Source organism: Eriocheir sinensis, chromosome 17 (assembly GCF_024679095.1).
Source record: "Eriocheir sinensis breed Jianghai 21 chromosome 17, ASM2467909v1, whole genome shotgun sequence".
In the NCBI taxonomy this organism is placed as follows: domain Eukaryota; kingdom Metazoa; phylum Arthropoda; class Malacostraca; order Decapoda; family Varunidae; genus Eriocheir; species Eriocheir sinensis.
In genome coordinates, this window is record NC_066525.1 from 16,471,471 (window position 1) to 16,487,241 (window position 15,771).

At 42.7% G+C, this 15,771-nt stretch overlaps 1 protein-coding gene across 2 annotated transcripts; it reads right to left on the reverse strand.

Annotated features, from left to right (window-relative positions):
- Window positions 1-454: 454 nt before the first annotated feature.
- LOC127000026 (uncharacterized) lies at window positions 455-11,502 on the reverse strand. 2 transcript variants are annotated; one of them, XM_050863423.1, is made up of 9 exons: window positions 11,437-11,502; window positions 4,543-5,025; window positions 3,574-3,731; window positions 3,190-3,294; window positions 2,400-2,584; window positions 1,950-2,173; window positions 1,295-1,423; window positions 722-952; window positions 455-601 (listed from the first exon to the last, which is right to left on the reverse strand). In XM_050863423.1, the coding sequence occupies exons 2-9, from the start codon at window positions 5,000-5,002 to the stop codon at window positions 492-494; spliced, it is 1,602 nt and encodes a 533-aa protein (XP_050719380.1). In that variant the 5' UTR covers window positions 5,003-5,025; window positions 11,437-11,502; the 3' UTR covers window positions 455-491. The 2 variants fall into 2 exon arrangements, with proteins under 2 accessions (XP_050719380.1, XP_050719381.1); XM_050863424.1 differs by lacking the exon at window positions 11,437-11,502 and adding an exon at window positions 11,369-11,427.
- Between the last annotated feature and the right edge of the window lie 4,269 nt (window positions 11,503-15,771).

Genomic DNA, 15,771 nt, shown 5'->3' on the forward strand with positions numbered 1-15,771 from the left:
AAATAAATATATAAAAATACCTATAAACAGCAAAATCCCGCAATATAGCGAAAAATCTGTGATACGATACAATTTAAAAATCCGCGATAAGTGAACTGCGAGGGATTACTGTACTTCTCTGAAAACTGGAAAAGTGTTCAATGAAAAGTACATAATTGAAATGAAAAAACCTGTAAATTTCATCCTTCAAAATTACGCTGTAGAAGGTAATGTTCCATACATATACACACCAGCATGCGGTGCCTTTCAGTGCCTACTGCCACCCATGGAGAGGATTGCTGAGCAGTTCTTCAACTTGTCTTTCAACCTCTGTCAAAAGACTAATCTGCTCAAAGAATATGAAGCTTATCATGATGTTATAGAGTAAAAATAGTGGTTGAGTAGCTGCAGTGTTAACCTACTTTAGTAAAAACGAACATTTTCTATGAGACTGAGGAATAACAATAAGCAGGAGTAAAGTTATAATTTATTGTAACCTATCTCTATCTCTCTCACTCCACCAAATACCTGAAGGTCTGATCAGCCCATGTGAGGGCGACCTCTAGACTGCGTACCTCTCGTCTCTGTCGCCGCACACTGATCTGACCTGACACCAGTTCACCTGAGGAAACAATTGCCATCAGCTAATCCATTTCTTTTAGAGTGTGTTAAAGAGATAATTGTAAAAAAAACATTACTACTATATAAGACCCTATTGAGTATATCTCTCTCTCATACTTACCTTTGGTAACTGGGTGTGGGTTTGGTAAATGGAAGATGGTCTGTTTCCAGTGTGTAGGGGCAGAATGGGGCCCTGTGGGGAGTGTCACAGGGCATGGAAGGTCAAAGTGAGCATCAAAGTACCCCGCAAACCCTGTCATCTGTCCATCCCTTGTGGCATGAAGCGAGAATGGACATGAGAATTCTGTGTCACTTGGCTGGGCAGTCATCAGGTTGAACTCTGCAATCTGTGCTGTTTTGAGGAGAGAGAGAATAGTAATGGTGAATCAATATGGGGTTTTGGTACGTTGGGGACTTCCAGGGCTGAACTTGTAGGGTTAGTTTGAAATGAGAAGACAATCATTAAGGAAGTTTTAAGGTGTCAGTTAATAATTATATAAAATGTTCCTACTATTAATCCATTCTACTTTTCTGTACATCCTTTACCATTTCCTCCATGCTTGTTTGCTCCACAACAGAACAATTTGCAACCATCACCCAACTCTCACTCTATATCCCTTTTGTCTTGTTTCGTGCATGCCTAAAACAAATACACAAAGAAAAATCATTGAAAAATATTAATAAAAGTAAATACCTGCAGTAGTGAGCACACAGGCTTCCTTGACCACATCTGTTGACGCCTCCTTCACCACTTCCCGCCTCATGCAGCTCATCTTAAACCCATACACATCATCCCAGAAGGTTATCAGCTTGTTGTGTGATTCTGTAGGGAGGGAGGGTAACCTATTCACTAAAGCAGTTTTGAGCATACTCATATTCTCACCCAGACCTATGAAATCCCACCATTCAGTTCTAGCAAGACAACCAAAGGCTGCTCTTGCTGAATTAGGCAAGGGATGATGAACATTTCCAAAGATGGTGTAATGAGAAAGGTAAGACTGTAAGGCTTGGGAAGTGGATAAAGATGTAAAACTCGAATGAAATGTATGAAAATACTGGTGCTCCTTCAAAAAGATGAGAGGATCTTGTCAAAAGTTTTGCAAAGGTATGTAAATGCAGTTAGATAAAGTAAGGTTATAATATAGAACTAGTGAAATTCTTGAAATGGTAGGTAATCAAGCATTTTTAAATACAGATTATTGAAAGTTTACCCAGTGGAGTCAACAAACTAGAAGAATTGCAAACTGAGAACTTGCAAAGAATGAAGAGGAACTGTATCTAAATGAAAATTTGATACATAATCTATTAAAAAGTAAAAAGCAACAAATACATAAAACACAAATACCTACCCAGATCTTCTATGCCAAGCAGGTGAAGAGAACAGCGATTGGGCATGAGTAGACCCCCAGGTGCAAGGTGGTGGTCACGGGCATAAAGCACAGAGTCCAGCATGCCCTCAAACAGAAGGAAATACCCCATCCACTCAGAGACAATGTAGTGGTACTTATTAGGGAGTTCCAGGTCCTCCAGTTTACCCTTGCAGAAGGTTATTGCTCCCTCCATCTTATTTTCTCTGGAACATCAGTAAGGTAAATTCAGTCAAAGCTAACTTAAGGAAAATACTGCACCCATAAAACACACCTATCTATACACCTGATATCAAAGTCAAAATATAACATCAATGTATACCACACAATAAAATAGTATCAATAATTTGCTGAATTGAACCATATTACATTCCCTTTTACAAACACACACATGAACACATGCATGCACTAATCCACACCATCAAAACAAACCTTACAATCTCCATGGCCTGGTAGATGACATCTGACATGTCTACTGCTGTCACCGTGGCTCCTGCCTTGGCACTGAACAAGGATAAAATACCAGTGCCACAGCCCAAGTCCAGCACTCTCTTGCCCTTCAGCAGCTCAGAGTTACCCAGGATTGCATCACGGTAAGCCTCAGTTCTCACTCGGTCCTGTGGTGAAGGTTTTACTTGACTCTGTACATACCTGATCATGTGGTTGCTTGATATCAAACATTCTCCAAAGAAGCTAAACAGATTATCCCTTTCCCTGCTACCAACATTAACTGGGTCTATTGCTAGGCTGGCCACTGAAGAATTGAAGGTCAGTCATCAATCAGTGAAATAATAGTAGCAAAGCTATATATTCAATCAACAGGGGCATACACCAGGGGGCATGTCGCCTCAACCAGCTTATGACGCCAGGCCCGGGGATCCCTCCAGGCAAGTTTCCATGCATGCCCTCTTCTCATCCCAAGTACCTGATGGCAGGATCTATTGACTTGCTTAAGTTACAAACTCTGGGCATCCCCTTGGCCTCCTCCACTCAGGATTGTCTCATAGAAACAACCCGATGAGAAGGGTCAGCTTCTAGCAACTGTGAAACAAACTCATTCTTCACATAAGTTATTGCCATTGTGGCCTTTCTTTTTGCAAGTCCTAATAGGCAAATAAGTTGTTATTCTTGCTCATATAACTAGAATTATTAATTAATAATGAATATAACTACCACTTGAATAGACACCTATATATGCAGATACAACATGCAGTCAACCTACTGAAAGCATTTCGTGGTGAATATCAAAGTGGGCATAGGAATTGAAGTAACCCTCATCCTCTTCTGGCCTTCTGTCTGCAACAGTGTGCTCCCAACCATCCTGCTTCTGTGTGAAAGAAAAAAGTAGTTTAGAACATGTGTATTCATCTAGCTGTCATACACATGAAGTGAGCTACACTCGTAGGGTCCTGGCTCCAAATCTCAGCTTGCCAAGTTGAGCTTTAAACATGAATATTAGAGTTCATTTCAGGTGTTAATGGATCTGTGGGAAAAGCTGTTTCTTGATATCCCTCAGGCAACTTGTGGGGAATGATGGTTCTGATACATTATGGCTGCACTATGAAAATGGGATAGCACATCTAACAGGTCCATAATCTGTGCACACCTTTCCATCAGCCAGACATGCAGCAGCCTGAAGGAGTCTTTGCAGCACTTCCCTCTGTTTCAACACAATTCGTTTCAACTCCTCTCTAGTTGCATGCTCACAGCTTCTCTCCATGTTCTCCTCCATTTCCTCCTGCCTTCCTGGAAGCCCTTCCACATCTGCAAGGGGAGGGAGAAATACAAATAACATGTATGGGGCTTGAATCGGAGAATGTAAGGAAAACTGATTTTGGTGACCACTACTACTAAAGGCACTATACTAAAACATGAATTTGTTCAGTGATCAAACTTATCTTGAGCAACTTTTTCTGAGCTGCTCATTAAACTGATTATACAGTGATGCAAGTTTTAATGAGCAATCTTGATCTTGACTTTGTTAAGAAACATCTGAAATTTTGGGTTTTGATCACACATGACCAAAATAATAATAACAGTGGCTTTGAAGGAAAGTGTCAAGCACCAGTTTGGGGAGGAGCATCATTTCCACCTCTACAGAAAGTGTAATAAAGTATGAAGAACCAAAAATGCATGTGACAACACCAGCAGGCAAGGGCTATGGCAGATGTCTAGAGGGAGGGGGGGGGGACAGTCAGGAGGGTGTAGGGGATGTCTGGTGTCTTGATGGTTAAGGAAGGGGTACTATCAAGTATCTGCATTACTAGATGATGCATCCAAGTTTATGAGCTTATGAGGCAATTGTTATGACTACTGGACACCATCAGCTATCTGTTGAGGGAAGGATGTGATTGTTACTCCTTGTTTTAGGTTAAGTACTAATTGAATATACAAGAAAGAGATAAAGAAATGGCTGACACCACCAAAATATGATGTGTTAGCTGGGGAACATAATATCATACTATACTATTGCAATTACTACTCATATAACTACTGTCAACCTCACAAATTCAACTACCATCATAACTTGTTCAACTAATTCCTTCATCCCTTCTCTATTTCATCACTGTCTTACCAAACATGAGAAGATGGTCATCCCTCAGGACAGGTGTGAGGTGTGTAGCAGCATCCCAAGGAGTTCCTTTAAGAGCTATGAGTTCTTCAGGGGAATGTTTAGTGGCTCTCAAATAATTTACCAACTTGATATATCCAACTTGGTCCAGCCCAGCACGGCACACAAATGCCACGAGGTCAAAGCCATGAGAGTCAAGCATGTGGGCCAGACAGGTGGTGGTGTTTTTTTCTGTTGACTCACAAAACAAGCAGATGACATTTCCTTTCTCTTCTCCCTCCTCCTCCTCCATTTCAAGCCAATCAGAGTCGTCATCTGAAGTACCTTCGCAGTCATCATGAGTTAATGAGATCTCAAGGAATGGGGCTGGATGAGGAGTGGGGGACAAGTGCAGGATGGCTGTGGACTGAGGTGATGTGGAATCATCTTCCAAAGGTGGCATTTCTCCATCACTGTTTGACATTTTCTTCCCTGAGCTGTCAAGTTCTGAAGGAATAAAATGACAAGGATGGGTGAAATATAATAAAAGTGGAGTAAAACAAGTATTAAACAATTAATAGAAGATTATAATGAATGGAAATCTTAGACTTCAACATTTGACTGATGGCAAGAGTTGCCGATACTAGAGGAAAAATAATCACCAGCTATAAAAAAAAGTATGAAGAGATTGATCAATAACATCATACATTGGAAAGACTTATTTCTCAGCTAAAGTGTGAATCATGTTCACACCAAAGGCATTACTAAATAAAATAATTTCTAAGTATGAGGTATGACTGATAATGGACTGTATTGGCTATTCAGGCAGCCAAAGCAGTCAAAGGCTCTTCGTCTAATCAGCTCTCCTCCTCATACTGATAGTCTTCTACCTCTCAAATTCTGCTGCCATGTTGCCTCTCTTTCTATCTTCTATTGATATTTTCATGCTAACTGCTCTTCTGAACTTGCTAACTGCATTTTTACTTTACACTTAAGTCATGATGTACGCAACGTGGTCTCTTCCTCCCTCACACTCGCAAGTCTACGTCACTAACAAGCTTTAGTAGCACCATTACCTCAATTATCATCTCCATTTTTCATGTCCTTACGCAAGAATAATTCCTGAGTGATGGAAAAAAACTAATTTTTACTCATCTATGAATATTTTAACTTCAGGCCAGTACAGAAGGAATAGTAATACTTTACTCCAACCAAAATATGACGTAGGAAAAAATGGAAAAATATTTGCATGTAGGCCTATGGTATGATGCATCAGTTACGGATTTCGAACACTCTAAAAACTTAGAGTATCAAACACAAATCTTTAACATCTGGGGTGATTAATTACACTGAAAGGAAAATAAGCCCTCGCACCCTCTTAACCCTTTCATTGCTAAGTGCTCGCAACGAGTCTATCCCCTCAGGCGTGCTCGGGAACCCCAGCGGGGGAAGGGGATCTCTTTTAACCTCTGTATCTCAAAAACTATTTATCACAGTTACAAAACAAAAAAAAAACATTGGAAAGAGGTGGCCAAGATCTATAAGATTCGGTTATGTAAGACTCTCCTGGGAACGTACAGGCACGTTCAGGGGGTGTTTTTTGCTGTGAGTGCGACTGGCGCTCGCAGCAAGCTTTTAGCACCACCAACAAGTGACGCTAGTGCTCGCTCTTTTAACCTCTGTATCTCAAAAACTATTCATCACAGCTAAAAAACAAAAACACCATTGGAAAGAGGAGGCCAAGATCTATACAATTAGGTAATGTAAGCCTCTCCTGCGAAAGTACAGGCACGTTCAGGGGGGTGTTGCCTGTGAAGACATATATTTATATGTGCACGACAGTCAGCTGTAAGGCATCTATTGTAGATCTCATGATGTGGAGTTGGCAGGGCAGTATTGCCAGTAGCAAAATTTACAACTATTTGGTCAAAATATCAGTCATGTGACAGGTGAAGCTATGCAAAAGTCGCTATATTGGTCAACAATATCCACCAGTTACTCGTCCGTAGATTTTCCACGCTGGGCTGACATGATTTTCCACCAAATTTAGTGAAGAACCCACTCAATTGGCAATCCTGTGTTGTGAGAATTTGTGTTGGAACACTATCATATGTGGGAGATTTGAGTGCGGGTGGAGCTCGCAACGAGCATTTAGCGCCACCAGCAAATACGCCTAACGCTTGCTTCGAGCGTTTAGCAATGAAAGGGTTAATACTAATTTTATCTACTTGGTGGACCCTCCTCTGAAATATTGCTCAGCCCTAAGAATCAAGCAACGAATGACCAGGAGTAATTTTAGTTTTTTTTCAAGTTGATTTTAAAGCACAACTATATTTATTAATCATTTTTTAAATTACATTTACTGCATTTTTAATGTCGTCTTACATTTGCATGTGTACCTTTCTGCAACAAATAAATATTTTTGTTTTTTTCCCATGTTTCGTTTTCCTTAACTCAAATATTTCACATTTTAACCAATATCAAAAGCTTTTGATATGGTCTGGCACAAATCTTTGTTTTCCAAACTACCTTCCTACGGTTTCTATCCTTCTCTCTGTACCTTTATATCCAGTTTCCTTTCTGACCGTTCTATTTCTGCTGTGGTGGACGGTCACTGTTCTTCCCCTAAACCTATCAACAGAGGTGTCCCACAGGGTTCTGTCCTATCTCCCACTCTCTGTTGTTCATTGATGATCTTCTTTCCAAAATGAACTGTCCTATCCATTCTTACACCGATGACTCCACTCTGCATTACTCAACTTCTTTTAATAGAAGACCCACTCTACAGGAACTTAACAATTCAAGGCTGGAGGCTTAGCCTCAGACCTTACTATTATTTCCGATTGAGGCAAGAGGAACCTGGTGTCCTTCAACGCCTCAAAAACACAGTTTCTCCACCTATCCACTCAACACAATCTTCCAAACAACTATCCCCTATTCTTTGACAACACCCAGCTATCACCTTCTTCAACACTAAACATCCTCGGTCTATCCTTAACTCAAAATCTCAACTGGAAACTTCATATCTCATCTCTTACTAAATCAGCTTCCTCTAGGCTGGGCGTTCTGTACTGTCCCCGCCAGTTCTTCTCCCCCACACAGTTGCTATCCATTTACAGGAGCCTTGTCCGCCCTCGTATGGAGTATGCATCTCATGTGTGTGTGGGTGGGTGGGGGGGGTCAACTCACACAGCTCTCCTTGACAGAGTGGAGTCAAAGGCTCTTCGTCTCATCAGCTCTCCTCCTCATACTGATAGTCTTCTACCTCTCAAATTCTGCCGCCATGTTGCCTCTCTTTCTATCTTCTATCGATATTTTCATGCTGACTGCTCTTCTGAACTTGCTAACTGCATGCCTCCCCCCCTCCTGCGGCCTCGCTGCACACGACTTTCTACTCATGCTCATCCCTATACTGTCCAAACCCCTTATGCAAGAGTCAACCAGCATCTTCACTCTTTCATCCCTCACGCTGATAAACTCTGGAACAATCTTCCTTCATCTGTATGTCCTCCTGCCTACGACTTGAGGAGGGTATCAGGATACCTCTCCTCCCGAAATTGACCTCTCTTTTTGGACACTCCTTTGACCTCTATTCAGGAGCAGTGAGTAGTGGGCTTTTTTTTTCTTTTTCTGTACGCCCTTGAACTGTCTCCTTAGCTGAAAAAAAAATAATAATAACAAAGAAGAAAACAGTACCAAGAATCGATTTACAGTCGAAGCGCCCCAAGTCGGTGCCCCAACTTTTGGGGCACATCGACTCGTGACTGAATCAAGGCACCCCAGGGTGAACCATGGCACCCCAACTATATAAATATTCATTTGAAGGGGGGTTGTAAAATCTCAAATCCCATGTTAAATTCCTTATGTTCTAAGTGTATATATCTCCTCCCTTACTTACGGGCCGATTTCTTTCATTTAAAAAGCATTTTAATCAGGAAGGATGGGAAATTAACGTTTGCAATCGATAAGTTTTCTACAATAATAAAACATTTTTTTTTAAAGTTCGATGAAATAATAAAAAAAATGACATGCATTACTAGCCTTTCCAAGCCACCGCATACTGTTGTGTTACTCTAGTTTTACCAGCGGATCAAACATGTACTGCGTCTACAAGTGATGATAGGAAGTAATAGTTTTGGTGGCGGCGGTGGCCTTTGGGAAGTGAGCAGTGCTGCCAACGATCCAACGCTTGGTTTGTGATTAGCCCATGCATGTGGGACCAGGTCCACCACACGAAGCTATTTTTATTTTTTTTTATTTTTTAGAACATGCACCTTTACCCAAAGGGTTTTGTGAAGGTTTGGGCTGGGTATAGTATTAGGTAAAGGTGCGTGTTCTAAAAAAATAAATGGCAAAATTCTAGTGTTTGCCCATACTCCCCCCTCTCCCCCATACAAGCCTGGGGACCTGGTGGGAATGTGGGGTTTCGGGTGGGGGACACGAAATCTGTTGCATTCGTGTATTTTTTTAGTGTGTGTGTGTGTGGGGGGGGGAACTCCCTAGATCTAGGGAAATTCCCTAAATTTAGGGACTTTTTCCTCCCACCACCACTCAAATAAGCGTTTGCGACGAATTTAGTGTTTCCCATATGAAAACCACGCACTCAGTGGATCCCCAAGCTTGTTTTGGGAGAGAAGCGTAGTGAACCCACCAAACGATGCTCACCTCACCATCTGGCGTGGCACCGGTGGCCATATGTGCTCACATAAACGCCTCCACCACACTCATGCCCTCTCTCTCAAGTAGGTTATCACCTCATCGCAAGGTTTCTGTCCTCCAAGTAGAGTCCGTGGCACCAAACACTGTGTATCTTCATTGTTTATCACTGACACAAGTAAAACCACCGGCTAGCCGGGATCCATCCAACACCGCGCCTTTAACACTACTGCGGCTTGTGCAGGAAGTGCAGGCTCTCGAACCTCTTGCCCGAGCTGTTTGAGCACATGAATCCTTACTGACCGGATTTTGAATCTGCTTCACGGGCTCGTATTCCCAGTATACAAGGTGATTGTGGATATTGTGTCCGCGCCTCCAGAATACGATAATATGCCTCCATATATCATAGTAAAAAAAAACAAAGTACTTAAAAGTAAAGAAGCCAAATTAATCCCCTTCCCCCAACGATCTTGGGGGACCTGCGTGAACTCGGGGTATTTGGTGGGGGGAGCATATTTAAACTACTCCAACCGAACTTTACGACCTGGTCTCACATGCGTGGGCTAATGGCTAACTAAGCATACCATCGGTAATAGTATTAGGTAAAGGTGTGTTTAAAAAAAAAAAAAAAAAAAATTAACCACGCGTGGTGGACCTGGTCTCACATGCGTGGGCTAATGGCTAACTAAGCGTACCATCGCTAACCAAGCATACCATCGGTAATAGTATTAGGTAAAGGTGCGTGTTCTAAAAAAAAAATAACCACGCGTGGTGGACCTGGTCTCATATGCGTGGGCTAATGGCTAACTGAGCGTACCATCGCTAACCAAGCGTACCATCGGTAATAGTATTAGGTAAAGGTGCGTGTTCTAAAAAAAAAATAACCATGCATGGTGGACCTGGTCTCACATGCGTGGACTAATGGCTAACTAAGCATACCATCGGAAATAGTATTAGGTAAAGGTGCGTGTTCCAAAAAAAAAAAAATTAAATAACCATGCGTGGTGGACCTGGTCTCACCTAGCGTATCATTGCTAACCAGATCGTTGGCAACGCTGCTCATATTGCAATGTAAACACATCGTCCGTATGTATAATATGCCGTTAAGTACAATATGGAGGCGTAATATCGTATTTTCGAGGTGTGGAGTGATTTTCAATAATTACCTTGCATGGTTTCCGTACGTTGTAAAAAAAAAACCGAAATGTATGAAATTTCCCTACATCTAAGTAATTGTAAGGAATTTCCCTACATCTAGGGTATTTTTCAACCTCTCATAACTCAAAAACTATGCATTTGCGACGCATTTCATGTTTACCACTGCATTCCCCGGTCTCAATGGCCACCTAGCCAATTTTGGTTGTGAGGGGTGAGTATGGGCAAACACTAGAATAATATCAAATAAAAGTGTGGTGGACCTGGTCTCACATGCGTTGGCTAATCGCTAACTAAGCGTACCATCGCTAACCTAGCGTACCATCGCTAACTTAGCGTACCATCGCTAACTGGATTGTTGGCAACACTGCTCAACTCCCAATGTCTGCCGCTGCCACCAAAACAAATGTATGTATATACCTTTTCACTACCTACCACCATCGCTAACCACCCTAAAACAGGTGGCGGTATTTGTCCGCCACTTTTTACTAATGTATTATATGTATGCAAAGGGTTTTGTGAATGTTTGGAAGAAAGTAGACCAAAATTAAGGCACCAGAGTTATAATGAACATTTACCACTTTTTCTTTACTTTTAAGTTTTTCCGCCTTCATGCTATGGTTAAGAGACATTTATTTCGTCCCTTAAGTATAATATGGAGGCGTAATATCGTATTTTTGGGGCGCTTCGACTCAGTCACGAGTCAATGCGTCCCAAAAGTTGGGGCGCATCGGCAGTGGGGCGTTTTGACCTGCTACCCCCAAAATCGCCTCCTCAATGTTCAGAGCCTAGTGTAGGAATGACCCATAGTCTTTGACCGTTGGACGGTTCGCCAAAAATTCGGCGAACCGTCCAGAGACCGTCGGCGAACCGTCTGGAAGTCCTCCGCCACCAGGTGCGCCGCTCCGCAGTCCCGCAAGAATCCGTCACGCTCGTCACACCCATCACTGACCACACCTAGTGCCGTGGGATACACTATCTAACTGCGGTATCATTAAGAAAGGATTGGCTTAATTAATTAAACTATAAATGACGCTACACGTGGTAGAGACGACGTAACTCTGCACTCAGCCACTGAGCCAACAATCTTCTTCTTCCAGCACTCACCTCCGCGGCCATGTGGTGGTGTTTACCTGCCGCCTCGGTCCGGGCCTGGGCGCCGCGGGGCTGGCCTTCAACGGGCTATCCATCCCACAGTTTGACATTTTCTTAAACTGAGCAATTAAAGACTCCACTATGCATTCATTGTGAAGAACGACTTTTACTATATAGAGAATTTGTATCATTCGATTTAGGGACCACAGCGACATGCAGAATATATATATATTTTTTATTTACTATTTTTTTTTTTATATACAACAAAGGAGACGGGTCAAGGGCAACCAAAAGTGTAGTAAATAAAAATAAAAAAGCCCGTTACTCACCGCTCCCACAACAGACAAAAGTAGAGTGGCCAAAAGAGGTCCAATAATATAAGGGTACGTGGATTGGTGTCTTGATACACTCTTCTTGAAAGAGGTCAAGTCATATAGGTATAGTCAGGGTCTGCCCCCCGTGAGAGAATAACACCTGCACTTATTGACTTGCATTGACTACCCAAGGCACGAATAGTCTACAAAATATGTGTCTTGACTTATCAAGCAACGCGACTTGGTAAACCTGGATATTTGAGAAATATTCTACAGGATTTTCATTTGGACACCGCCATGTCAGTGAGACACAGTACAGCAGAGAACGGTATAGACTCTGTGAGCCCACAGGGTCAATCTGAGAAGAGTGCCTCGCGGCTCTATAATGAGTTACCCGGGGATGTTAAGAACAGTGATAGTCTGGCAATCTTCAAGAAAGCGCTGAAGACTCACTTATTCACTAAATCCTACGACTTAACAAATATGAGGATTGAGGACAACTTTAGGTGCTAATATTGTTATGTTAGCGGCCCTGTGGAGCGCTGCTACGGCGGCGGACCGGGGCCTGAAACCTCATCAACGGTAAACGGTAGTTTAATTAAATAATTGGATAATCTAATAAGGTCATATTATAGTGTTGAGATTATTTAATTTTTAGGATAATAACAAAGATTTTATATAAATACCAGGACACTTGACAACATTGTATTCAAACACTGTCGTGTGTGGCAAGGTCCGGGGCAGGGCTGACCCCCCCAGCCGCCACTACCCATCCGCCATGGAGTTTCTCGTGGAAATAATATAGGAGGAAATGCAGACGAAGGAAGGCTGTTCCAGAGTTTAACAGTGTAAGGGATGAAAGAGTGAAGATGCTGGTTAACTCTTTCATAAGGGGTTTGGATAGGATGAGCTAGAGTGGACGGTCGAGTGCAGCGGGGCCACGGAAGGGGGAGGCATGCAGTTAGCAAGTTCAGAAGAGCAGTCAGCATGAAAATATCGGTAGAAGATAGAGAGGCAACATGGTGGCGGAATTTAAGAGGTAGAAGGCGGACAAGGCCCCTGTATATGGATAGCAACTGTACGGGGGAGAAGAACTGGTATAGACGATACAGAACGCCCAACCTCGAGGGAGCCAATTTAGTGAGAGAAGAGATATGAAGTTTCCAGTTAGGATTTTGGGTTAAGGAAAGACCGAGGATGTTTAGTGTTGAAGAAGGTGACAGATGAGTGTTGTTGAAGAATAGGGGATAGATGTTTGGAAGATTGTGTCGAGTTGATAGGTGGAGAAATTGAGTTTTGGAGGCATTGAAGGAGACGCAATTAAGGTTCCTTTAACCCCAATCGGAAATGATAGCAAGGTCTGAGGTTAAGCGTTCTGCAGCCTCCAGCCTGAAGTCATGTAATTCCTGTTGAAAGAAGTTGAATAATGCAGAGTGGAGTTGTCAGCATATGAGAGGATAGGACAGTTTGTTATGGAAAGATCATTGATGAAAAACAGGAAGAGAGTGGGTGATAGGACAAAGCCCTGTGGAACACCCATGTTGATAAGTTTAGGGGAAGAACAGTGACCTAGCTTCTACTCTACCACAGCGGAGATAGAACGGCCGGAAAGGAAACTGGAGATAAAGGAACAGAGAAGGATATACGTATAGAAACTGCAAGAGGGCAGTTTAGAAAGCAAAGTCTTGTGCCAGACTCAATAGAAAGCTTTCAATATGTCTAGTGCAATTTAGAAAGTTTCACCAAAATGGGTGAGACAGGATGACCAAGAGTCAGTTACGAGAGCAAGAAGATCGCCAGTGCAATGCCCCTTGCGGAACCCATACTGGCAATCAGATAGAAGGTCAGAAGTGGAAAGGTGCTTTTGAATCTTCCGGTTAAGGACTGATTCAAAAGCTTTAGATAGACAGGAAAGTAAAGCCATAGGGTGGTAGTTTGAGGGATTGGAATGGTCACCCTTCTTAGGCACAGGCTGTATGAAGGCATACACTTCCAGCAGGAAGGAAAGGTAGATGTTGATAGGCTAAGACGAAAGAGTTTGACCAGGCAGGGTGTCAGCACGGAGGCACAGTTTTTAAGGACAATAGGAGGCACTCCATCATGTCCATAAGCCTTCTGAGTTGAGGCCAGAGAGGGCATAGAACACATCGTTCTTAAGAATCTTAATAACAGGCATAAAGGAGTCAGAGGGGGGATGAGGAGGAGGAATATGCCCAGAATCGTCCAGAGTGGATTTCTTACAGAAAGTCTGAGAGAAGAGTTCAGCCTTAGGGACAGATGAGACGGCAGGGCTGCCGTCAGGGTTAAGGAGAGGAGGGAAAGATGAAGAAGTGAAATTGGAGGAGACATTTTTGGCTAGATGCCAGAAGTCCCGGGAAGAATTAGGAGAAGCAAGGTTTTGACATTTTCTATTGATGAAAGAGCTTTTGGTAAGTTGAAGAATAGATTTGGCATGATTCCGGGCAGAAATATAAAGATCATGGTTACCAGGAGTGCGAAGGCTCTGCTACCTTTTGTGAGCTGCCTCTCCATCTTTGATAGCACAAGAACAAGCGTGATTGAACCAAGGGGTTTTAGCATGAGGAATAAAGTACATGGAATGTGTGACTCCATTCCAGAGACAATCACCTCTGTGATGTGCCGGGCACACACAGAGGTGTCTCTCTCCTGGAAGTAGTAGTCATTCCACGAGAAATCGGAAACCACCGTCAGGTCGAAGCAAAATGCCAGAAGCATCACCTGTTCGATGGGTCTAGAGTCTAGCTACAACCCTATATGGAGCAAAGTCCAGTTAGACAAAGTACAAAGTACACAGAGATCGATTAAAATTTAGGCTGGGCCCCAGCCCTCCAGGGGTAACAAATATATTTTTTTACATTATGAAAGTCCTAGCGATGATTTGTAGTGTGTATTTCGACTGATTGTAGTAGGGCCCACAGTCAGGAAACATACTTACAGAATCTATCACTACTGAGATGCTGGGTCCCCACCGGTGAAGCAAAATGCCAGAAGCATCACCTTCGATGGGTCTAGCAGCAACTACTCAACTCAACAAAGCAAAGGTCCAGTTAGAACAGACACAAATGTATGCAGAGAGATTAAATTATATTGTTGGCCCCAGCAGCAGGAGGAGTAACAAAATATAATTTATTATTAAAGTCCTATCGATGGAGTCTTGCAAGTTGACTCCTTGACTGATTGTGGGGCCTACAGTCAATAGAAGGCAAAGAAAAATCTACTACTAGGACCATGTAAATCGTCCAGTTACATCCTCAGGTCGTCCCACCGAGGTGAAGCAAAATGCCAGAAGCATCACCTATTCGATGGGTCTAGAGGGTGTACAGGCACGATAGGACAGGATACAGAAATAAGGTTGTGATTGGAGGAGCCCAACGGAGAGAACAGTTTGACAGAGTAAGTAGAAGGGTTAGAGGTAAGGAAGAGGTCTAGTATGTTGGGCCGGTCTCCAAGACGGTTGGGAATACGTGTAGGATGCTGAACCAACTGCTCTAGATCACTGAGGAGAGCAAAGTTGTAGGCTTGTTCACTAGGCTGGTCAGTGAAAGAGGATGGAAGCCAAAGCTGGTGGTGAACATTGAAATCTCCTAGGATGGAGATTTCAGCGAAGGGAGAGTGGGTCAAGATGTGCTCCACTTTAGAGTTCAAGTAGTCAAAGAATTTTACATAGTTTGTAGAGTTAGGTGAGAGATAAACAGCACAGATGTATTTAGTAATAGAATGAAGTCTTACCCAGATGGTGGAAAATTCATAAGAGTCAAGGTCGTTGGCACAAGAGCAAGTGATGTCATTGCGCACGTAAGCACAACATCCAGCTTTGGATTGAAATTTAGGATAGAGATAGTAGGAGGGAGCAGAGTAGAGATTGCTGTCAGTAGCCTCAGAAACCTGTGTTTCAGTGAGATAGAGGAGGAGAGATGGTGTTCCACAGAATTAAATAACTGAATTACTGACGGCTGCCTTGAAAGTTTGCATATGGTGAGAATCCGTTCTATGAGAACCTCCAATATAAACC